This window comes from Budorcas taxicolor, chromosome 14, assembly GCF_023091745.1.
Source record: "Budorcas taxicolor isolate Tak-1 chromosome 14, Takin1.1, whole genome shotgun sequence".
In the NCBI taxonomy this organism is placed as follows: Eukaryota; Metazoa; Chordata; class Mammalia; order Artiodactyla; family Bovidae; genus Budorcas; species Budorcas taxicolor.
This window is the reverse complement of record NC_068923.1, coordinates 22,660,093-22,685,038: the sequence shown is the minus strand read 5'-3', so window position 1 is coordinate 22,685,038 and position 24,946 is coordinate 22,660,093. Positions and strand designations below refer to the sequence as shown.

At 38.4% G+C, this 24,946-nt stretch overlaps 1 protein-coding gene across 1 annotated transcript in view; it reads left to right on the top strand.

Moving 5' to 3' along the window:
* EFR3A (EFR3 homolog A) overlaps positions 1-20,460 on the top strand; it is a 79,886-nt gene extending 59,426 nt beyond the window's left edge. Inside the window, exons 20-24 of the mRNA XM_052651761.1 lie at positions 6,888-6,979; positions 11,522-11,570; positions 14,932-15,035; positions 15,554-15,603; positions 20,295-20,460. Of these exons, the coding sequence (XP_052507721.1) occupies positions 6,888-6,979; positions 11,522-11,570; positions 14,932-15,035; positions 15,554-15,603; positions 20,295-20,400 (401 nt within the window). The 3' untranslated portion in view covers positions 20,401-20,460. The remainder of the gene's footprint in view (positions 1-6,887; positions 6,980-11,521; positions 11,571-14,931; positions 15,036-15,553; positions 15,604-20,294) is intronic.
* The last annotated feature ends 4,486 nt before the right edge of the window (positions 20,461-24,946 follow it).

Here is a 24,946-nt window from a genome sequence, read left to right as displayed (position 1 = left end):
AATGAAGACAGTGGCCTGTGTATTTTATGTAGTTGTAAATTCAGTTATTGTTTTGCTTTACCTTCCCCATAGCTGTAGTTTACTTTCCATCCCTTGTTATTTCCTTCTACCCTGTTCCTTTAACTCCGAACAGTTCTGAACAAAAATTATGGTACTTTTTTTTTTTTTTAACAAATGGTTTGTATTTCCCATTTCTTCCCACCCCTGAAAAGGATGTATTATCTTTTTTAATGCCTGTCTATCACTGAGTAGAAGAATTCAGAGCATTTCAGCATATACTTAGTTATGTAACTGCACAGAAATCCCTCAGTATGAATAAGGTTTTTCTGATTTATAAAGATTTTGGCAGTTTAGAACCAGTCTGTGGCATGTGTGTCCTGCCTTAATGCAGAGAAAGTCAGAAGACATAGTAACACTTTGTGGCATAATCAATTATTAAATTTTCCTTTTGCTGTATAACCATCAGATATTCATTTTTTAGAAAATAAGGGATTTAAGATTTAAGGTATCTTTCTTCTTAAAAGAAAAAAGTTTAAATATTTATGTTGTTGTGTATCATGCAGGTATACCCTTCATCATCAAAGTAGTAGCTGCCATTTATTATGTACTGAGTGTTTGCCAGTCACAGTGATACTCTGTATTCATGTTCTCAGGTAATCTGAGAATGTAGTTTGATGAGAAAAGTAGCATTAATTTTGTTTACAAATGAGGATAGTGAGGCTGATATTAAATAATTTGATTAGGTAAGGCCACTAGAATTAACTGCCTTGCCTGTTCAGTTAGGTACTTAATAAATTGATTTTGCCAACTGTGTGCTCAAAGATTGTTCAGTCATCCATATTGATCCAGGTTTATTTTTTCTTGTATTACAAACTTTTACTGAGTGTCTGCTATATCAAGCACTCTTCTGACTTTCGGGGTAGGAAGATGTTAAGATTCACTCCCTATCCTCAAGGATTAAAGTTTGGTGGAGAAGACAGACAAACAGTTGAAATATAATGGTAACTGGTTCTAAAGAAGAATGGTCTGCCTAAAGCTTACTGAACAGTTAATGACTGGCATAAAGTAAGTGATCAATAAATGTTAGCTAATTATTACAAATCAGCCTAGAAATTGACTTAATAGTGTATGTCTAAGTGTGTGTTAAATGCTCCTCTATGAAGGGGTGCAGTATTTAATGAGTATTTATGGTGTGGCAGCTGCTGTGCAAACAGGAGCAAGACAGGTAGAGGTTCTTGCTTTAACAAAGCTTACAGTCTTTCCTAACGGGATTCCTCATCTGGACCAAGAAACACAGACGTTGGTTTTGAATGACATTTTTCTCAGTTCTACCAAGATGGCACGTCAGCAGTTTTATTCTAGATGCATAGGAAAGAAGTTAATTCATTATACAGTTTGTCTAATAAGACAATTAACTGGACGCTTGCAGTATGCCTTAAAGGCTATCATCAGAGAGGTTTGGGGTCCTCAGACAGCACCTCGGAGAGTCTTCTGTCCAGGTTTTGTGAAACAGGGGTGTTTTCCAGAAGGAAAAAAACCCCTAAGCTGAACCTGAAGCAAGTGTTAGACAAGTGAACTGTTTCATGCCAAAGTAACAGCATGTGTGGAAAAATAGACGCAAGCAAGAAGATGATTTTTCAAGGAATTACTATAAAGTTAGTCTACCTTGGAGTGACTTGGAAGAATAGGATTGGGAATTGTAAAACCGGGTTAAATAGTTCAAACTGTTCTGAAAGCAATGGGGAGTCATTAAATGATTTTAAACAGGGAATGGCTTGATAAGAATTGCAAAGAACCTAAAAAACCAGTGTCACTATAAATAAACATGCATTAGCTCTAGATGGAATTTTGTATTTTTCTATAGAACCAAAAAGTCTGTCTGTGTAACTAATATCATTGTTAAAACGAAATTTTTGTATGGACAAATTACCTCTGAAATTTCATTTTGCCGGCTAGCTTTTTAATTGAATCGGAGCAGCATTGTAGCCCTAATTACATTTCATGATTTATCAATATACAGTTAAGTAAGTTCTTCTACTTTTTTTTATACAACCATGGACAATTATATTGAGTAATTTAATGTAGTTCTGTATTATACTTGTGTTCAGACTATTGTGTATACTTGGCATTTCTCTATTCTTTAGCCGTCTGAATGCAGTTCCATACATTATACACAGACACTCTAGGTGGCAGCAGAATATCACTGAAGGAAGTTAGGTCTCACTGTCTCCAAGCATTGCTCTAAAACCCAGGTTGCAATAAAAAACAGAAAGAAGAAACAGTGATTACCATACCAAACAGCAGATTATAGGAAGCGGAGAGAGGTAGGTGGGATGGGAAAATGGAAGGGGCATAGAAAGTAGCGTCTCCCAGGCCAGCCTGAGGAAGAAAAGCAAGGGTCTGCCCTGGGGGTGCACACACGAGGCACTGAGATGCCGAGAGGCAGGACAGGGCTGTCCCCAGTGGCTGCAGTGATGTTGCATCTCAGCCGACCTTGAAGGACAGGTCAGGAGCAGACATGGATGGCCCATGAAAACAGGGGCGTTATCTTCTGTGAGCTGTGTTATGGAAAGCTTACTCATGTGTCAATGTGCACGATACTTAGTTGTGACTGGGCTTTTTCTATCACCTTCAAGCAGGTTGCTCTATTGATGAAAGAACTTTCTGAGAATAGAGTGTTAGAGTTTCCCATTGAGTTTCATTTTCTTCCTTTGAAAAATTCCTTGTCTTTCTCAAATCTCTGCCCATATGTCCCTCCCATTCTAACTCATTTTTGCCACTCAGTGATCTCTCTCCTGCCTCTGTAATTCTCCTTTCCTTTTTATTTTTATCTTAAGTTTCAGTTTGTCTCTTCTCTGCAACCCATCAGTTTTCATATATTAACCTAGAAATTCTTGTATGGGTTTTTTTTTGCGAAGCAGGCTATTATTCATTCCTCATTTTGAGTTCTGGTAAAGCCTTGAAAGTTGAAAAGCAAGTCAGCAGTGATGACCATACTGTTTTGTAGCAGTTCAGTTGATGTTAATTTTTATGTTTGGTGATTTATATTAGCACATATGATCATGTGGAAAAATTAGGAAAAGTACAGTGTCTCGGTTACCTTAATAATAGTCATATGCAGGAGATAAGATATTTTCAACCTGAAAACTGCAGTGAAACAATATGTAGTAACTTGTCACAGATGGGTATGTATTCATTCTGTACGACCAGCCTTTATACAGCAGAACCTGAGTAACTGCTAGATGACAGATACAAAACAGTCTGCCACTGAATTCTTGTACAGTTGGGGAGATAAGACATTTATTTACATGTTGGTAGTCAATGACTTACGGGTGATAATGATTGAATACTGATAAGGAAAGATCAATCCTAACCAATAGGAAATTTCTGTAGCCAGAAGACAGGTAAGTAAAAACAATTAAGTAATATTTAAGATTTAAAGGATGAGATGTACTGTGTAAGTAGAGCTTGAAAGATGAGAGTTTTTATGGTGGGGGGGAGGACATAAGAAAGGGCAGGTAACAGGTGTTTCCTGTAGGAGTTGCTGTTTGTAGAAAAGCATGTGCGCAGATGCTCAGAGACGGAGAATAGACACGTTTGCCTTAATACACAAGGGAACAGCCGATGTTCCTGTTCGTAGGATCTGACTGGAGAATGCAGATTGCCTTTTTACTTCCTCAGGCAATGGGTAGAATTGCTTGGAGGAGTGATGTGGTTAGTGTTTAAGAAACTTATAATAAGATGGTGGCATACAGGGAAAATTCTCGAAAGGTCTATTATCAGGATGGGGTGGGTCAGTGGTTCTCAACTGGGAGTGATTTTTCCCACTCTAGGAACCATTTGTCAACCTTAGAGACATTCTTAGTTATTGCCAGTGGGGAGGCCTACTGGTATCTAGCAGGTAGAAATTAGGGATGCTGCTAAATATTCTGCAATACACAGAATAGCTGCCACGGCAAGAATTATCTGGCCCAAAATGCCAGTAGTGCCAAGGTTAAGAACCCTGGCTAAGTTGTGCTGTGAAAATAAACAGACACACATTCTTAGTGATTTAAAACTGTAAAGACTTACTCGTTGCTCCAGCTCACCGTGCATAACTTCATATCCTCCTTGTTCTGGAGTCCAAGCTGATGGAATAGCCACAGTCTAAAACGTTGCTCACTCTTCATTGGCCAGAACTAGTTACAGAGTCCCTCCTAACCACAGAGAGGCCAGGAACTGCAGTCCTTCTATGTCCCAGAAAGAGAGTAAATTGCCATATTTGATTAACAGCATTAATTCACTGCCAGGGAAGGCTACCTTGGAGTAGAGGAGTAGTCAGTAAGAAAGAAACCAGTGGTTTTCTTAGGCCACGCCACACAGCTTTGGGGATGTTAGTTCGCCAACCAGGGAGCAAGCCCACGCCCAGAGCACCGAGTCTTAACCACTACACCACCAGGAAAGTCCCAAGAAACCAATTTCTTTATGTTTGCCCTTTTTGAGTTCATTATTCACCCCTTCAGAAGAATAAAATCACGGTTCAGTTGACCCTAGAACAACACTGGTTTGAACTGCATCAGTTCAGTTCAGTCGCTCAGTCGTGTCCGACTCTGCGACGCCATGAATCGCAGAACGCCAGGCCTCTCTGTCCATCACCAACTCCCGGAGTTCACTCAGACTCATGTCCATCGAGTCGGTGATGCCATCCTGCCATCTCATCCTCTGTCTCCCCCTTCTCCTCCTGCCCCCAATCCCTCCCAGCATCAGAGTCTTCCAATGAGTCAACTCTTGGCATGAGGTGGCCGAAGTACTGGAGTTTCAGCTTTAGCATCATTCCTTCCAAAGAACACCCAGGACCAATCTCCTTTAGAATGGACTAGTTAGATCTTGCAGTCCAAGGGACTCTCAAGAGTCTTCTCCAACACCACAGTTCAAAAGCATCAATTCTTCGGTGCTCAGCTTTCTTCACAGTCCAACTCTCACATCCATACACAACCACTGGAAGAACCATAGCTTTGACTAGACAGACCTTTGTTGGCAAAGTAATGTCTCTGCTTTTGAATATGTTATCTAGGTTGGTCATAACTTTCCTTCCAAGGAGTAAGCGTCTTTTAATTTCAGGGCTGCAGTCACCATCTGCAGTGATTTTGGAGCCCAAAAAAATAAAGTCAGCCACTGTTTCGCCATCTATTTCCCATGAAGTGATGGGACCGGATGCCATGATCTTCATTTTCTGAATGTTGAGCTTTAAGCCAACTTTTTCACTCTCCTCTTTGATTTTCATCAAGAGGCTTTCTAGTTCCTTCACTTTCTGCCATAAGGGTGGTGTCATCTGCATATCTGAGGTAATTGTTATTTCTCCCGGCATAGTTCCACTTAAATGCAGATATTTTTCAATAAATATGTACCACGGTATTATGTGGTCTCAAGTTGGTTGAATCTGCAGATGCAGAACCATGGATCGGGAGGGCCAATTAAAGTTGTAATGCAGATTTTTGACTGCAGAGGAGTCAGTGCCCCGAACTGCTAGGTTGTTCATGAGGTGAAGTTGCTCAGTCGTGTCTGACTCTTTGCAACCCCATGGACTGTAGCCTACCAGGCTCCTCTGTCCATGGCATTTTCTAGGCAGGAATACTGGAGTGGGTTGCCATTTCCTTTGGTCAACTGCATATACAAAATGAAATTAGAAAGATAAAGTGTTGCCAGATTATGATGTGACTGACTGTGCTGTTAAGCTAATTTTAGACCCGAGCTCCCCGTTATTGGGAACCTTACAGGTGTGTCTGAATACTGATCACCTTCCTTAGCTCTTCAGGTAGCTGGGTCTGGTCTTGGGCAGTCAGCTTACAGTGCAGGCAGCCTCTTCCATTGAGCTCCGTGTGCCTTTCATGTACTATAATTTTGTGTATGTGTCTATGTGCAAAATCTTGGGAAGCACAGCATTAGTCAGTAGGCTGGATTTGTTTTAAAATTATAAGTTAGTCTGAAAAATATTCATTTTAGAAGCAGCTCTACCGACAGTATAAGAGGGAGTGCGCTATTACCACTTCAGAAGCCATCCACAAAACTATAAGAAAAGATAAAACATTCTGAAGAAGGGCTCTCTTGAAAAATAAATATGACAGTGTAGAGAAAAAGAAGGTTTTCTTAGAGACGTTAAAATTGAGTTTAGAACATGTTTTTTTATTTTTTTTTATTGAAGGATAATTGCTTTACAGAATTTTGTTATTTTCTGTCAAACCTCAACATGATAGAACATGTCGAATAGAATTGACTAATACAGAATGGGAAAACGTGGAGTGGAAACGGACCTGGGGTGTGGAGGGCCAGCTTTGAAGCTCTGCACCGATTTTCGGCTCTTCACGTGTCAGTGCCCCTGCCTCCATGTCGTCCAGGGGTCAACTGTATGAAGCTGAGTCCACCTATCAGTTTTATTTTGTAAATCTGTTAAAGTCTGAGAGCACACTGCTTTTTATATTTAGTAAAAGCAAAAAAAGACAAACTCTCTTAATTTTCGGAAATATTTTGAAATCTGTAATGAATGGAATTTATACGTGAACCAGTACATCCTAAAGGAGATCAGCCCTGGGATTTCTTTGGAAGGAATGATGCTAAAGCTGAAACTCCAGTACTTTGGCCACCTCGTGCGAAGAGCTGACTCATTGGAAAAGACTCTGATGCTGGGAGGGATTGGGGGCAGGAGGAGAAGGGGACGACAGAGGATGAGATGGCTGGATGGCATCACGGACTCTGAGTCTGAGTGAACTCCAGGAGATGGTGATGGTCAGGGAGGCCTGGCGTGCTGCGATTCATGGGGTCGCAAAACGTCGGACATGACTGAGCGACGAACTGAAATGATACCATTTCTAACTAGCAAATAATGGGGGATTTTTTTTTTTAAATTGTAGATGAAGATCGACTTTCTAGAAGGAAGAGTATTGTGGACACCGTATCCATTCAGGTGGATATTTTACCCAACAGCATTCCTTCTGACGATGTGGTAAGTTGCTGAAAGTTTATGACCAAGTACTGTCTTGAGATAGATGTCAGTCAATTTGAAAGAGCTTTTTGCCCCCTCTGCACTTTTAGAAGCAAATACAATTCTGAATTATTCCTAAATAAATAAAATTGTTAGTAGATGTTAATTTGATTTAGCCTTGAACTTGTAATTTACAATTTATTTTACTAAATTTATTTCAAATACTTGGAAAAATACATAAATTTAATATTAAGTGTTATGATATCACTGCATTTCACATTGTAGTAAAAGAAACCATAGAACTAAGCTTTTTTAATAAGTAAGAACTTATATAAGGCCTGTTATTAAATAAATAGGCCCTCTAATCCTATTTATTTTAAAAGATTTATGAAACATAAATTGTGAGAATAAATGGGATTATACACTCTGTAGTGAAGCCAGATACCCACTACTTTTAGAAAGTTTCAAAATTTCACCTATGAGAGAATTTTTTAAATCATTTTGGAAAGTAAATATAACATTTAATGTAGGTTAAGCTGTATCAGTGACCTGTGTACTCTTGAAGGAGTTATTTGAAATATCATAGATTTAATGTTCTCCTCCTGTTTCAATAGAGCACAAGAGTATACCCTCCTGAGTTATAGGAAGAAAAAGCAGCCAGTATTCTCTAGGACTTATCCACACAAATCAGCAGAGAATTTTTTGATAGTCAAGTAAAAGTGCCGATGTGCCAGCATGTCAAGTCAGCCTCCTCCTTGTGGTTTATCCATTGTTTGCTTCCTAGGTATTTCATTATTTCTCTTGGTACAGTATAAATGATTAAAAGAATATCCATATAAGAAAAGGGGAAGGAAATTGTCTGAATTTATGCTTTCTCAGCCTCCTCCTCTCCCTCCTGCTTCCAAATCCTGTCAGTTAATTTGTGTGCCAGAATTGTATTTGGTGGCCAGGGTACAGCCAGTTAATTTATATTTTTCAAGGTTTTTAACTCCCTCTTACGTAAAATTAATCAGTTTCATAAAGAAATTACCTTCAGAGCATTGGAGTAGTTTGAATAAGCTGTTAGTGTTCATTTTGGAACTTGGGGCCTTAAGGTTGGTTTAAAGTTTTCTTACCAATTTAAGACTCAAGAAAAAGCATCTTCCCTAAATTTCAACTCTCCAAAGCCATTTTAATTTTTATACTCGTTATTAGCAAGGAGGATGCTTTGCTAACTCTATCTTTAATGATTATTAATTTGCTGATAATACCTTTGGAGGAAAGAAATTACATCCAAAGCCTTAGTTTATATGTGTCAAGAGTGCAGTCTGTTTTATTGACTGGAATTTTTCCCTTTGCCTTTTGTTGACCATTTTTATTTCTCCTAAAAATACATATATAGCACTTCAAACTGTTGCAGAGAGTCAGTTTATTTTAATAAAATGAACTGAAATGACATTTGCATGAAGACTTAGTATAGGAGGAAGATTCTTGAGCATGAATTTTACATTAAAAGTTCATTAATACATTTGTTAAATTATTAAAGATCCTTTTGTTCTATCTTTGCTATAACTGTAAATCCTAAGTCAAATACACCTCACCCTGAGTATTTGAAAAATTAAGTACAGTTTTTAGTTGAGTGCATTGGAGTTTCAAACTCATTTACTGTTGTGGTACCTAATTTTGTGTATTAGGAATGGTTGTTCAGATATCAGAAGACAATGATGGTACCCTCTAGGCTGAAACCAGGTAATTCCATTGTGTGGACAGGAGAGATTTTCATCAGTTAGGTATTCACCAGTTAATGGTATAACAAAATATCAAACTGAGAATATGTATATTTGCTAACAGTGAATCAAATTAAAAGCTGCTCATTTGAAAAATCATTATTTCATCAGAATTATGTGAAATTATATATATATATAATCCCATATAGTCCTCAGATATATTTGATACCTGCTTTTAGAGCTTGTAACTTTTTTTTAATGTTTAGATGGAGACCATACCAAAACTTTCATTTTTCCCTAGATATAGCTCAGCTTTTTACTAATCTATTAAAATACCTGGTCCATTTGTAATATGTCAGTTCTGACATTTGCAATTCAAGTTTTAGCCCACTGTGAATCCTTAGTGAACTTCTCCTAAAACTTGCCCTATATATGTATAAAGATACCTAAATTAAATTATTCAAGAAGATAAATGACTAAAATAGAATAGAGACATATCTGCTGCCTGAAATTAAACAATCAGCTTGACTAATAGAATAAAGCACCACAGGCCTGACTCTCTGATCTCTGGTGCTTGCTGAGCCCCATCAGCATGACTGATACGCATAATGAATATAAGTAAAACCTGAAACTGTGACTTAGTTCTTCTCTCAAGAAGATAATAGTCAGTGCTTAATTATTTGGGGGAATGGATGGGAAGTTATACGTGTTAAATTTGGAATACAAATTAAATTTTTTATACAAAATTAAGTCACTGGTCGGCTGAGAAGGATTGTCACTTTTTCTAGGACAAATAGCAGAGATCTTTTTATACATACATACATACTGCTGCCTGTTCCCCAAGTACAACTGAAGGAACCTATATGTGTGCTAACAAAACAAGAAGGCACTCATCAGTGAAAGTGACATGACAGCTAGTCTGGTTGGAAAAACTTGAATAGCAGATTTTACACAGGCTCAAGGGCGTTGTACAGTCTAAGCGAGAGTTACGGGTCATACGTAAGGCCAAAGTCATAAAGAGTAAAGGAATGTTGAAACTCCTCCAAAAGCCTGTCTTTGCACCATTTCCCAATAACTGCAGCACAACCAGTGTTTTCTGTAGACTTGGAACAGACTGTGGTTTGCTTAAACACCAAATGAAGTAGGTGGCTTGTATTTACAGCTACTTTGTATGAAAAATATGAATCATTAAACATTAGTATAAAGAAATTCCTCTTTTTTAAAAAAAAAAAGAAAATTCACAAAAGGCAGGAGTGGGAGACAGGGTTGAAGCCAGGTTACAGAGCATTGCATCCCCAGGCCGAGGGCTTTGTGTGCACTCCACTCCAATAGGAAATGGCAGCACGTTGAGAGTGGGCAGTGTCGTTGTCAGAGCTGGGCTTTAGTGAGAGGAGTCTCGAAAGTGTGACTGAGCTACATCAGAAAGAAGAGACGGCTGTAGAGAGGCCAGATAGACCCCTGTGGTGGTGTGCACTGAGGGTGAAGTGGGTCTGGGGTATCCAGGCTGGAGATGGGGGAGAGGACCAGCAAGGGCCGCAAAGGGACTCAGAGGAAGGAGGCAAAAACAGGAGGGAGACAGAGTGACTTGAGAGGTTCCATGCTGAGGAAGGCATCATCATTCTCTGAGGAAAACAAATAGAGAAGAGTTACTGGATAAAGTCCTTTAGCTTTTCACCCACCCAGAATTGAACAGGTAATAGGTAAAAGTTCTGTGTAATAAGGATCCTGGCCTTCTGGCTTCTCCTGTGTTCTTTCTCCTGTGTTCTAATCGTTTCTCAAAAGTCTAAACGTCTTAACCAGTTGTAAGAACAACTTTGAAGTGCGAGATTGCTTCTAGGTACAAATAATTGACCAGCCAGAGCCTAATCTTGTATATCTGCTCCAAATATCTAGAACAAAGCAACTGAAGATTTCCGAGTTTAATCTGACTTCAACTAGGAATATGAACCTTCAGTAGAAAACCTGAGGTAGTGAAACTCTTGCTGCTTGATTTCCAGCTAAAGCCTTTGTATTACAGAGAAGCTCAGGTGCAAAGCATGGAGCCTTCTGCTTTCGTTAGCCTTTCTGCCTTAGACTTAGCAAAAAGAAGCTCATGAGCTAAAAGTAGGGATGACCAGAGTCCAAGGCAAGTATTCATATATCCTTTCTTAACTTTTATTGAGATACTGTAGTTATTGGATATATGATTCCTCCTGAAAATGTGTTAGTGCCACAAAAAGTATTCCTGACTTTATATAGTATTCCTTTGTTTATATAGCACAAACATGTCTCAAAACAGGAGAGATTTGAAAACTTCAAGTTAAAGGGTGTTTTCTGGAGAATCAGACTTGGTGGTTGACCTTAAAAGATCCAGAATAAAAAAAAAAAAAAAAGATCCAGAATATGACTATTTTAAGATGTTGGTTAACTGTGCTCATTAAACGCTTCCCAAAGTAGTGATTCTTGCTTTTAAACCATTCAGAGTTTCTGATTATTTCATTTTTTACTTGTAAACATATATGTGGTACCAAAATTATAGAGAGTATAGAATACGTAGTTCTCATTTATTATACAGCTGAAGCTGCATTTATACATAATCTCTGCCTTGAATATTAGTTGGGTTGCCTTAAAGGGTGCTAGTTCTGCCAGCCTAGCATCAGTGTGTAACCTTGTTTGGAGAAGCACTGTGCTAGGCTGTTGTTAAAACCAATGAAAACATGATGATTATTTGATACTCTGGAGTATAATCATGAATCCAGCCAACACAAAGAAGAGAAAATATTTGTAAAAGGTCTTAGATGACTTATAACTAGGTGAGGGTGTCATTTATATTGACCTTTCTTAACCCTCTATTTTACTTAAAATCACTTTTCTCTAGGTTAGTAACACTGAAGAAATCACCTTTGAAGCACTGAAGAAAGCAATTGGTAAGATTTTTGCTTGTTAACTTCCCTAGTATTTTACTAGTTTATCTTTATCTCAGTACTTGTTTAGGTGTCGGAATTACCGGAGGCAACATGGCAAATGTATATACTGTTGATTTCTCTATAAATACAGTATCAGTTTATTAGCTTGCATTCTTTAGGTTTTTGTGGTTGTCCTGGCTGGTCCTGGATAGTTATTTTCCTTTGTGCAGACTGAATTTTCTAGAGCTATGACAGCGCATCCCTGTGTATTTGAATGTCACCCTTTTGTGGTGGCCAGCATTCAGGCTACACGAATTTGTGAGAAACAGTCAATGTATTTCCTTTTATAGGAGATGGGCAGATGAAAATTCTGAGAATTATGTAGTCATTTTTAGTAGGCTTATAGCAGTATAATTAGAGGTGTGTTTCTAATGGGGTAGGAGAAAGGAGCTGGCAGAATTTGTCAGTAGGCATTATCACATTAATTCTTGCTATTTCATCAGTGAGAACACTGAGGCAGAGAAATTAACAACTTTCCTGAGAGCACATAGCTAGTAAATACCAGAGCCAAATCTCATACCCATGTCTGACTGACTCTAATCTTTCCACTTACCTTTGCATAAAATAATACTCTTGATTTTTCTCCTTTGATCTTTCTGGAAATAAATTTTACCTCATATAATTTGCCTCTTTAAAAATTTTTTTGAATGATTCCTTCAATTAAGTATTAATATAAATTCCTGGTGGCTAATGATGCTCTGAATTTATTTCTAATTGGTAAAGCAGTGGACCATGGAAATTGACTTTCACTATAGAGAGTGGAAATTGGCTCTTGATTTTAAGAAATATTAGAGTAAGAGAATCACTATCAAGGGACATTAAACACTCTGGTGCCCATCATACATGAAATAAAATCTGACCTTTTTCAGCTTAATCTTACGGAGGATTTTTTGTCTTATTGTAATATGATATCAGATTTGTCAAAATAAAATTGAATTTACTAAGCAATTTTTAAACGCCTATTATGTACAAGATGCTTTGAGACATTTAAACGTTGATAAGGCATGTTGAGGAATTTACAGTTTGGCAGTGTTGTCAGAGTATCTTTGGTCCCCTGGAGCCCCAGGGGAGACTCTTTCAAGAGATCCTGAAGTCCAGAAGTATTTTCTGCATAACACTGGGACATAGTTTGCTTCTCTACTGCATGTACTAAGGTAAATGAAGGCAGTGGCCTCCAACTCTTCTGGTGGTCATCACATTCTTTGATGCCACGTACTCCCAGTTATTTAGAGGATCTGCAAAAATCAGTGGAGCAGTATTCCAGATGACCATTGCACAGTGTTACAGAATCATGTATGCTGCTGCTGCTGCTAAGTCGCTTCAGTCGTATCCGACTGTGCGACCCCATAGACGGCAGCCCACCAGGCTCCCCCGTCCCTGGGATTCTCCAGGCAAGAACACTGGAGTGGGGTGCCATTCCCTTCTCCAATGCATGAAAGTGAAAAGTGAAAGTGAAGTCGCTCAGTTGTGTCCGACTCTTCGCGACCCCATGGACTGCAGCCTGCCAGGCTCCTCCGCCCATGGGATTTTCCAGGCAAGAGTACTGGAGTGGGGTGCCATTGCCTTCTCCGGAATCATGTATGAGTAGAACTCTATTCAAAGTGTAAAACAGATCAATAAATGTTAATATAATCAATTGTAAAAAATTCATTAATAAAGTTTCAGATTCCATATTGCAACTAACTTTTAAGAAGCTACCACTTGTCATATTTTATTGTAGAAGAAATAGCTACAATTCTGTGAAAAGGCTATTGAGTTACTCTCTTCCAGCATATCAGCACATGCTTGTGTGAGTTTAGTTTTTTCTCTATATACTTCAACCAGAATAACATATTGCAGTGCATTGAATGTTTGCAGATAGAATCCAGTTGGCTTCTATTAAGTCAGACATTAAAGGGATTTGCAAAAATATAAAACTGCCATTCTCTTCACTAAATTTTCACTTTAGAAAATATGGTCATTTTTTTCATTAAACAAATGTTTATGTTAACATACAGTGCCTTGAGTTTTTGATGAATGTAATGAATATTTTTAAAGTCTCATTTTTATATTATAATACAGAAATTATCAAGTGATATAACATATAAAGGAGTCTTGAAACCAGAAAAGTTTGAGAACTGCTGGACAGATTTGCCACCTGCAGGCCAAATTTGGGTGGAAGCGTTATTTTCAGAAATTGAATTTGAATAAAGACCAGAGCTAGATGTTCAGCTTGCCCAAGTCTGTTTTTCTTACCTCTTTTACTGATCTAATTTAAAACATTTATGTCTCCTGCCTGGCCTCTGGCACATTTAAGCTTGTGACCCTGGGCCAGTGAGTGCTAGAGATGTGATTGTAATTCTGTATTACATTCATTCAGAAGTACATAAAGTCTACAACTTTGTTAGCCTGACACAATTTCATAGGGAGAAAAAAATAACCTATTTCCTTTCTACATACTACTTCGCCTTTTTTAAACTAGCTAATTGTTACCTAGTTTGTGTACCTGAAATGGCAGCCCACTCTAGTACTCTTGCCTAGGGAATCCCATGGACAGAGGAGCCTGGTAGGCTACAGTCCACAGGGTCACAAAGAGTCGGACACGACTGAGCAACTTCACTTTCACTTTGCTTTCAGTTTGTGTACCTGAAGAGCAGCTTTGTTTTAAGAACCTTGAACGGAGTGTCTTTTGCCTTATGAAATTGTCGACTCACTGGGTTGTTAAAATAGACCATCAATAACTAACATTAATTAGCCTTCTTTAAAATTGTTAAGCAAATAGACACAGTTATTATATCAGTAATATCAAAAAGACAGACGACTTATTGTTTTATTATCTTTGACCAGACGACACATTTAAAGATTAAAAACAAGCCCTTTTCAAATTATGGAAGATAAATGGAAAAGACTAAACCAGTATGGTTCCACTTGACCATATCTATATTTCAGTCACACCATTCATTATCAGATTTAGCAAACTTTTTATTTAGTACCTCATATGTGCAACGGCGTGATTATAAATAAAATAATCATCCTTCAGGAAGGGCCTTGAAGTTGCTTGACTTGTAGGAAGTTGTGCTTCTGCTTTTTTTTGGTAAGAGGAACAAAGATAGTCTATGAAAAAGGGTTTCGTGTAGTGTAATTTTGAAGTTTTTTGTGTGTGCTTTCTGGCCTCAACTAAGGCATTTCAGGGGTGTTACACGTTTTGTTTTTTCCCTAAACAAGTAGTCCTGTAAATTACCCTTATTTTTTATGCATAGATCATTTGCTCTTAGGGTCATTGGCAGTGTTCTGTGAAATTCTATATTCCTTTTAATGTTTTTTTTTAAAAACATTTATATAGATACCAGTGGAATGGAAGAACAGGAAAAGGAAAAGAGGCGTCTAGTGATAGAGAAATTCCAGAAAGCACCTTTTGAAGAAATAGCAGCACAGTGTGAATCCAAAGTAAGTGAACACACAGTGAAGGCAGTGGGGATGGCGTTTGAGTTTTGCTGAAGCTTTTCGTGGTAACTGCTGGGTAGATTCTAAGCTTTAGGCAAGTCAGTAGAATCCACAAGGTAGTAGATTGGATAGGGACCGAAAACTGAAGATGCAGCTGTGAAGCCTTAAATAATGTCTTTGTGCGGTATGAGCTGATTGAAATGGCAGATCCCAAATTAAATGTTAATGATTTTTGTTGCTTTGAAATTTTTTTTGCAGTGGTTTTCAATGATTTTGCTGTAGGTTTTTTGTTCTGTGTGTATATCAATTTGTTTTTACCAATGAGATTAGGAAAGGAATGAAGAGAAACTTTACATTAAGTTTCAGTGTATGAGACAGATAAAACCAAAACAGTAAACATTCTGTACCATCAGCTTAACAGTTACAGTTATGCTTTGTCCTTTAAATCACTTGTATTTTTACATATGGATATTGCGAAAGTAATAGATCCATTGTTAACATTTGTTTTTTCTCCTTTGTAGGCAAATTTGCTTCATGATAGACTTGCTCAAATATTGGAACTCACCATACGGTAAGGGTTTTGGTACTACAAGATGAATAAAACAACAAAAGCTATTAGACCCTTATACATTTCTAGCTTTTAAGTAATTCTGCTTTTCATTTAGAGTAAACCCAAGATCATATAGATATCTTTGTCTTAGTAATTTTTCTGTTTACTGGATAGTCTGATACTTCTTAAAGATTTTCTAGCTTTCCTTTTTAGATCACTTAATTCCTTTAAAATGGTTCTGTAAAGACAGGGCTTCCCTGATGGTTCAGTCGGTAAAGACTCCACCTGCAGTGCATGAGACCTCAGTTCAATCCCTGGGTCGGAAAGATCCCCTGGAGAAGGAAATGGCAACCCACTCCAGTATTCTTGCCTGGAAAATCACATGGACAGAGGAACTTGGCAGGCTACAGTCCATGGGTCACAAAGAGTCGAACACGACTTAGCAACTAAACCACCTTATGGACATTTGAGTAATTGGAAGACTCTTATTCTAGTGATATGTTTAACAAGGTAGTTTCTCAGATTTAATCATTTTGACCTACAAAAACTACTGTTTGGTATGGTTCAACCTCATCATTCTTCTAGGGCCATAACAATTCTGCCTCTGCAGATGGCTCACTTGAATTATCAAACATCAATTGGGATTCTCCTGCTGCTGCTGCTGCTGAGTCACTTCAGTCATGTCCGATTCTGTGCAATCCCATAGACGGCAGCCCACCAGGCTCCCCTGTCCCTGGGATTCTCCAGGCAAGAACACTGGAGTGGGATGCCATTCCCTTCTCCAATGCATGAAAGTGAAAAGTGAAAGTGAGGTCGCTCAGTCATGTCTGACTCTTCGCGACCCCATGGACTGCAGCCCACCAGGCTCCTCTGTCCATGGGATTTTTCCAGGCAAGAGTACTGGAGTGGGGTGCCATTGCCTTCTCTGAGGTTATGTCTGTTTGAGTCCTGTTATTAGTTATAGTTGGCCCTCCATAGCCACGGGTTCGGCATATTCAAATTCAACCAACAGTGGTCAGAAATATTTAGGCAGTGCGGGGGGGAAGTCCCAGAAAGTTCCAAAAAACCAAAGCTTGAATTTGCTGCATGCTGACAACTACTTCTGTAACATTTACATTCTATTAGAAGTTCTACTAATCTAGATATGATGTAAACTATAAGGGAAGATACGTTGTATAGGCCCCATGCCAGTACTGCTCCATTTTATATAAGGGACCTGAGCACCCAAGGACCTGAGGATTTTGCTATCTGTGGGTGGTCCTGAAACCAAACCCCTGTTTACACCATTGAGCAATTGTATTTTATGCTCTGCAAACATAAGGTATCTAACATTGGTTATTCTGTGTCTATTGTTAAGTAATAAAGCACATCAGAAAGGGAGGGGAAAACTCCAGGTTCCATCTGAAGAATGAGTTTGTGCATATTCTTATGTTGACTCCAGTGCGGAGATTGCTCTGTGTACATGGTGGCACAGTTAATGAGCCATGGATAGAAGCTATGCTTCTGAGATTTTTTTTTCCTACATCTTTTATATTTTCAGCTTGATTAAATCGGTTTTGTGTCAAACCTTGTATCCTATAAATAGAATAAACAGGTAAATGCTCAGTTGACTTGCTTTTTTTCCCCCAGCCTTTTTACTGCCTTCCTATGCAAGGCACCTTTTCATCAGTGTAACATCTCATTCTAGGAATTAACCACCATGCCACCCCCTACTAAGCTGAGAATCACTCATTTATAAAAGTTCAGAACAGAGAATCAGACTCAACTATGCAGTATGCTCTATACCTTAGATTCAGTGAAAATTGCTAGGTGTGGACATTTATACACAGCCTGTGAGTTTTAGTGCTTTTCTGTGTAGAGGAAGGTGCAAGGATCTGGGCTTATTGAAATTGTTCCTGAAATATGCACCTTGGCTGTGGGGCGGGTGTCTAAAAAATAGAATGCTTCCCATTTCTCCCCATCCTGAATCCCCCTCAGGGCACACCATTGTGGGAAGCAGCAGTGGCTGATGGCTTGACCTTGTAGAATGCGAATGGCAAGCAACATTCCCTGTGTACAACATCTTTGTTGCCTGTTAGTTCTAATTGTAAATATCTACCTGCTTTGTATCTATTGTTTTTGCTAATCCTCACCACAGTCCTGAAAAGTTAGGTAGATGCTGTGTTTTTTTATTTTCCAGGTAAAGACACTGAGGCTTAGAGAAGTAAAATAACTTGCAGAAGTTTATCCAGCTAGTGAGTGGAAATAATCGAAATTCAAATCTATAACTCATGTTTTGACAAGAAATATTGCTAGAGACCTCTATGTTACGTTTAATCCCACTATTATGACTATGTGGATTTAGTATTTTAGGATAAGTATTATGACTAACTCTTTTTCATTGGTACTGCAACTACTGCTAATAATTTGCATTTATTAAACCTTATTGCTACTAGTTATTTATTGAAAACTTGTGATATTCTAGGCACTCTGCTGAGTGCATTCTTTTATTTAGTATTTACATCACATTTTAAAAATATGTAGTGTTTATTTTTATTTTACAAATATAGGAACAGATTCATGTAGGTGTTCGGTAATTATCCCAGGTCATCTGGTTAGGAAGTAGCAGTTCTGGGTAGTTCACGTGATAGAGAGAAAGGAAGCAGGCTTCCCAGGGCATCTTCAGGTTCTCAGCTTCTGTCTGGTACATCTGCTCTTGCTGATTCGCCACTCCAGCTACCAGATAGGCTTCCCTGGCGGCTCAGTGGTGGAGAATCCACCTGCTAATGCAGGAGACACGCGATCGATCCGTGGGCCGGGAAGATCCCCTCGAGAAGGAAAGGACGACCCACCCCAGTGTTCTTGCCTGGGAAGTCCCGGAGGAGCCTGGCGGGCTACAGTCCATGGGCTCACAGAGTCAGACACGACTTAGCGACTAAACAACAACAGCCAACTACCAGATAGAGAAACGAGTTTGTATTCTTGAGAAAAGAAACAAAATAAGCAATATTATACCTCAGTTTCCATTGTTCCTTCATTCATTTTGACCTTAGTACAATAAGGAAAAAAATTATAAGAAATGCAGAGGAGCAGGAAAATACAGTAAGAATAAGCAGCCCCACAGATCAGTTATTGGAATTAGTAGATATGATCTTGAGAGAACACACACATATCAAAGAATTTAAAGGAAAAAAAATAATGTATATTTTAGGAGAGAACTGAAAACTCTGAAAAAGAACCAAATTGTAGTTCAAGAACTGGGTGATACAGTATCTAAAAGAAGAAAAAATGTCTTTGGATGAACTTAATAGTATATTGGACATTATAGAAGAGTCTGCATATATTGCTCATAGGAGTATAAAATGGTACAGACACTTTGCAAAACTTATGAAGAAGTTTCAGTGTCTTATGAAGATACCTGCTTTTGATCCTGTAATCCCATTTCTCAATATTTACCCAGAGAAATTAAAATGTTAGAATGTTTTAGCAGCTTTTTTCATAATTACGAGATATCCATGAACAGGAGAATGGAGAGAGTAGACAAATAGTGGTGCTCTTGACACAGTGAAATATTATTCAGCAGTAAAAAGGAACACATTTGGCGGGGGGGCGGGGGGTAAGCTTAAAAAATACACCAAGCAAAACAAATCAAACATAAAAGAGTGTATCTTGTATTGACCCTTTCTGTGTCTATATGGACCATTCGTATGAAATTCAAGAATAAGGGACACCAATCTTCAGTGACAGAGGTCAGAACACAGTCAGTGTTGGAGATATGTGAGCATGTGGAGTAAGGAGAAATTGATTGAAGACACCAAGGAACTTTTTTGAATGATGAAAAGTGTCATCTTTATCGATGGTAGAGATAGGAATTAAGTAACTAATCGAGGAAAAGCATTTGTATCATATGACAAAAGATCAGTTTCCCAAATTGATGAGAAAAATATGTGAGGAGAAATACAGGCAGTAGACTCAAATAGGCAATTCATTTTAAAGGAGACACAAAATGAATACTAAGTAAGTGCCATTAGTAGTAACCCAAAATGTGAAGATAAAAATAAGAGTGAATTCCCTTTTGCCTACCAGAGTGCCCAAGATGAGAACAAGAGAGAACAGTTATACCCAGTATTTATAGTGGTGTATGAGGATGGTGCAGCCAGATGTTGAAAGAATGAATTGTGGGGATTCTGACAGTGTGTACCCATCTCAAAATTGTGAATCTACTTTGATCCAGAAACTCTGTGTGTAAGGCTATAAACCAAGAAGACAGGATAAAATTATGTATATGTGAGAATAGACCTGTCAGCCTTATTTATAATAATGAAAAATGGAAATGAATGTACAATCTGCCCATGGAAATAAATTAATCATAATATATCTATATATTGAAATACTATGCTGTAATCAAAAAAGGTTAATATATATATATAAATAATAAAAGGTTTTTTTACTACTGAAACAAAGCATGCTTATATGAATGGATATGATGTAATCCCATTGTTAAAATTATATATACCTGTATTCAGAGGAGAATGTCTAGTTTAGAACTTAAAAACAGCTTAGTTCCACTGTGATCTATGCACCACGCCACCTTGCAGCTGGCCCGCAACTCCATCACACTGACCACTGTGACGGCAGAGCCTTACCTTGCTGGCAGGTCGTGATGGGGATGCGGTGTGAAGGGAACAGCTTTTCCACACACCTGCTGACAGTGCCTCACTCTTCTCTTGCAGTCCTCCTCCCAGCCCATCGGGAACACTGACCATCACTTCCGGGCACGCCCAATACCAGTCTGTCCCAGTCTACGAGATGAAGTTTCCAGATCTGTGTGTGTACTGAGTGGCTCATGAAGACCTCAGCAGAAAGTGTAACAACTAGGGCCAAGCTGACTTTTCAGGGTTTACTTTACTGAAAATTATGATGGAATTTATGTTTAACCAAATGCTTGGCATACCAGGTTAGAAATTTTGTAGCTATATGATTTATAGAGTACTTCTGAAGATGGGTTTATGCCATGTTAATTTTTTATTTTTAGGTTCCTGTTGGCTTTTAAAATTGAACATATATTGGTCTCACATTAATTCATTGTTAAATAGTATATTTAAAGCCTTTCACAAACATATAATTAAAAAGTTAAGCCTTCCAGAGTTGAAGATGTATGAAGTGTCTAGTGTGTTTCTTAGACATCTACGCAACTGCTTAAAATTAGAACTGCTTTTGTTTTCCTTTGTCTTCAAAAGCAAAAACATACTAATATATTAATCGTGGGCCTGCAGAACTGTCCTGGGGCTTTTTGTCCCCATGTTTTGGATGTTGTGATCAGCATCCTTCTGTTCATTTACTTCAACAATATGTGACTGTCATTCCTCAACTTGTCTATGGTAATAACATTTACTGAGTAATAGTCCTAGAATATGACCCCAAAATCTCCATACATCTAAGTGTCTAGTTCTTGTAATACTGTGTTTTCTGCCAAAAGTTTGACCATTCTACTTGAGAGTCTTAGAACTTACCCTTGGAGTACCAAACTGTGCAATATTTTTTACATCATAAGATGTATTTAGTTTACAGACTAGACTTTGAAATTATAGTAGTATTTTTGCTGTGGCTCCATTAATTAAATGAGCTATATATTTAGAATAGGAAAAAAAGACATTAAAAACAGCTACTAGTTCACCTGTGATGAGTGTGTACATTTTAATTTCTCTTGAGAGCACATTATTTTACATTTTTATATGGTGCATTGTTTTAAATCCTCATAGTCGAAAAAATGCCCCAAATGGAGTTTTGTGTGTAAGATTTGAACTGTAGCTTATATGCATCTCTGTTTAGAATTCATGATATTACATTTGAAAAGAGTGCCTATGGGTTTAGCCATTAAGTGTGCTAAAAGATTGTCGGTTTAAGCTTGTGTTGATTTAATAAGCTACCAAGATTACATGTGCTGAGAAACGCATAGTGTTTTCTTAAAATTATGTACATTTTAGTGAATTCCATCACATGGCAAAAATGAACAACTTTCTTTGCAACTCTTATAAAGTGACGTTAGGACATTTTTATAAAATAGTCTGTTTGTAATTCTACCTTTTCAGGTTTTCGATTCCTTTTTACATCAAACAGTATACACATCACAGATTATGACCCAAAAAACAATTGAGTTTTAGCTTTAGCTTTTGTTTAAAAAGTCGTAGTGAAGAATGACATGTTATTACTTTGTGTTTACGATTATTTGGGCACTTTCAGTAGAAACAAGATAGAACAAGTATACTCTAAATTTTCTTGAATATTTAAACCAAAGTACAGTGTCTTGAAACATCTCACAAAAGATTCTAGTCTTTGAAACCTGTCAAGCATCCATGGTGGTTTATTCAATGTAGAGAAACAAGACATTGTTTTCTAAATAACAGTGCGGTCACCACTGGGCTTAAATGGCTCCATTGCAGCTATCACTATAACTTTAGCTCTTGACCAGGCAAAAACGTTTTAATAGGCCAGTTTTTATGTTTTTCTTTATTTTTCCTTTTTTTTCTTCTGTATTTTTAAAGAAAGATGTTAACTTTTGGATTGTGCAAAAATCTAAGCAGGGGGACATGCAAAAACGATCATCATCCACTTGGATGTCATTTTATAGATTAACACTGTGTGCTTTTGTATGAAAAATATATATAATTTAATAGTATAAGAAAAGATATATATTCATTTGCACTCATGCAAAACAAACTTTGCTGGACATAATTTCACATTTCTCTGTGATTTAAAAATGCATGATGTATAGCATGTGAAGGAAAACCATTTCAGTTAATGTTTATCACACTTTTCTTGTGGTCTGTTTGTAAACAGTTGATTTAGGTTTGGGGGGTATTTTCTTGTTGTAGTTGTTTTTAGATCACAGTAGACTTCTGTATATGCTAGATTACTGAACTGGTCTCATTAACGATTAGTAGGAAATGTGGATTCGTGTCCTTGGCTTGCCATCCCTTCCAGGAGATGGCAGGAGATCGTGCAAGTCATGGGTATGCGTGCTATTTTAGTATAGCCAGTTTGGGTACTGAGTGTTTAGGGTGTATTGCTATATTTTTGTAGATGTTTAAAACTCAATAAAAACTGTTCATCGTTCTCTCTCTGCTGTATACTGTTGTTTATATCATTCATTTTTTTCCTTGACACTGAATAATTAACATTTAAATGTTCCTTCTATACTTGTATTGTCTGCTTATATAGAGTCATTGGAATTAACCTGGACACACACACACACGCACACGCACACGCACACACACACACACACACACTCTCTCTCTCTCTCTCTCTCTTCCTGAATACTTCTGAAATCATTTTCTTTAAGAATCTTAATTCTGTACTTTACCAGCAGTTAACTTCCTCACAATATTTTTCTTCTGCCTGTCTGAAAAGGGGGGACTAATTTGTTTTATTTGTGCCAATATATGTACTAAATGTAATGAATTGAGTTTTTTGTAATGTAAAAATTCACTGTGCAATTCATATGTAAGCAATAAAACAAAATCTAATAACTTCTGTATAATAGCCATTCTTATAATAGCTATCACATTTATTAAACTAATCCACTGTTTGGATTCTATTAAGAATGAAGTGCTTTAGTAAAAATCAAGTTGCCAGATGGAGTCATCCTCACGTACGTGGGAAGAATCAGCTCCATAGCTGTGGTCGTGATCAGACGTGGCTGAGATGAAGCTCTCAGCGTGTGCTTGGAGAGCACTGTCGCCGTGTCTGCATCCGTCTTCGTGTTTGTATTTCCAGCCCCACCCCTCTGCTGTATAAACCCCACAAAGCCTTTCTCTCAAAAAGCATAGTTCCTCTCTAGTACCGTCCGCCACCTGGCCTGCTTTGCTGCCATCCGTGGAGCTGTGCACCACAGCCCATGGGCTTCAGGGTCTTCCTGAGGGGTGCGGTGCAGCAGCAGGGAGCCCAGGCTCTGGGTTCAGATCCCACACTGCCACTTCCTAGCCGAGTGGCCTTCAGGAAGTGGCTCAGCTTTGAGCTTTGAGGTCTGTAAAATGCAGCTGTTAGGTTCTGCCCCTCAGAGGTTATCTTTTGAGGGGTAAGTGAATCACTTAGAAGAGGTTCATCGGGTCATGCCTGCATGGCACAGAGTAGGCACTCAGTCTGTTTATCGTGAATGATCCTTGCATTCGCTCTGCATAGGGTCTTATTCGCTATTTGGGGATAAACTGATCGGAAACAAAAAGGAACTATTTGTAGGAATCAAGCCCCGGGAAAGGCAATAGGGTAACTGAACCCAGAGCAGAGGAGAGATGGAGGGATTGACCTTTGATGTGGATAAGGAGCCCTGTTTTTCATCATGACAAGAAGGAAGACAAAGACCACCAACAGTTCTGTAGCTTTGGTGGCAGGAAGATCAGGGCATTCCCACTGGAAAACTTCAATTTTCTCAACAGTATTAGGTGAGGCCCTTGTTAAGACAACTGGCCGTATGCCTTGCATTCCTGCGTGTCTTGTGAACGAGGACACTAACTACCTTTATTCTGGACTACCTCTCTAAGGTTGTATACAGGATACAGACTTGGAACACAGAGATGGCAGGCACCCATCTGGTGATCTCCCTGGAAGGCAGGAGAGGATATCAACCGTTGGCTTGGCACTGTGACCTTTTGATTTCCTAAGGTTTTCAACCCCGTTGACTCCAGAATAGTCCATACCATGAGAGGCTCACGAACATGAACTAACTCCAAAGGCTCTGCTTTCCCACCTGAGGAGCAGGCAGGGACCTTGTACCATGTCACCACAGGCCACATGATTCACAGGAATCGAGAACCAAGGATGCAATGTGAACCTAGCGTCTGTGTCCTTATCAAATACTGAGGGGGATTCTGGAGGCATTGCCTATTGCCTGGTACACGGTAAGATCTCAGTAACTGTGGGGCGGGTGGGTGAATAGATGATATAGTTTCAATTTTTTGTAATTCCTATTACATTCGTGTGAGTCCAAAAGGGCATTTGTATCCCCCAAACTTACAGCCACTGGGATCATCCCCTGTTTTTTTTAAATCAATATTGCCAGACCCAAGACAGGGTTATCAGTGTTTCTTCTTGGTGGCAGCTGTGGCCACTCAACATACCAGAAAGGCTGTCATGTCAGCCCTTGGCATACATCTTTGGTGGGCTACTGGTGACCCATGTCATCTCATAAGATTGATTAAATACACTCCTTCGTGTATATATATATATATATATATTTTTTTTTTTTTAAATAGGAAAGGTAGCTTTCAGTGATTAGGGAGTGGAGATACTCTTTCACCCTCCATTCCTCTCTCATCTCACTCTTGCAATCTATTCATTTGTCAGTATCCACAACATTGCTTCAAAACAAAAAACAGGGAACTTCCCT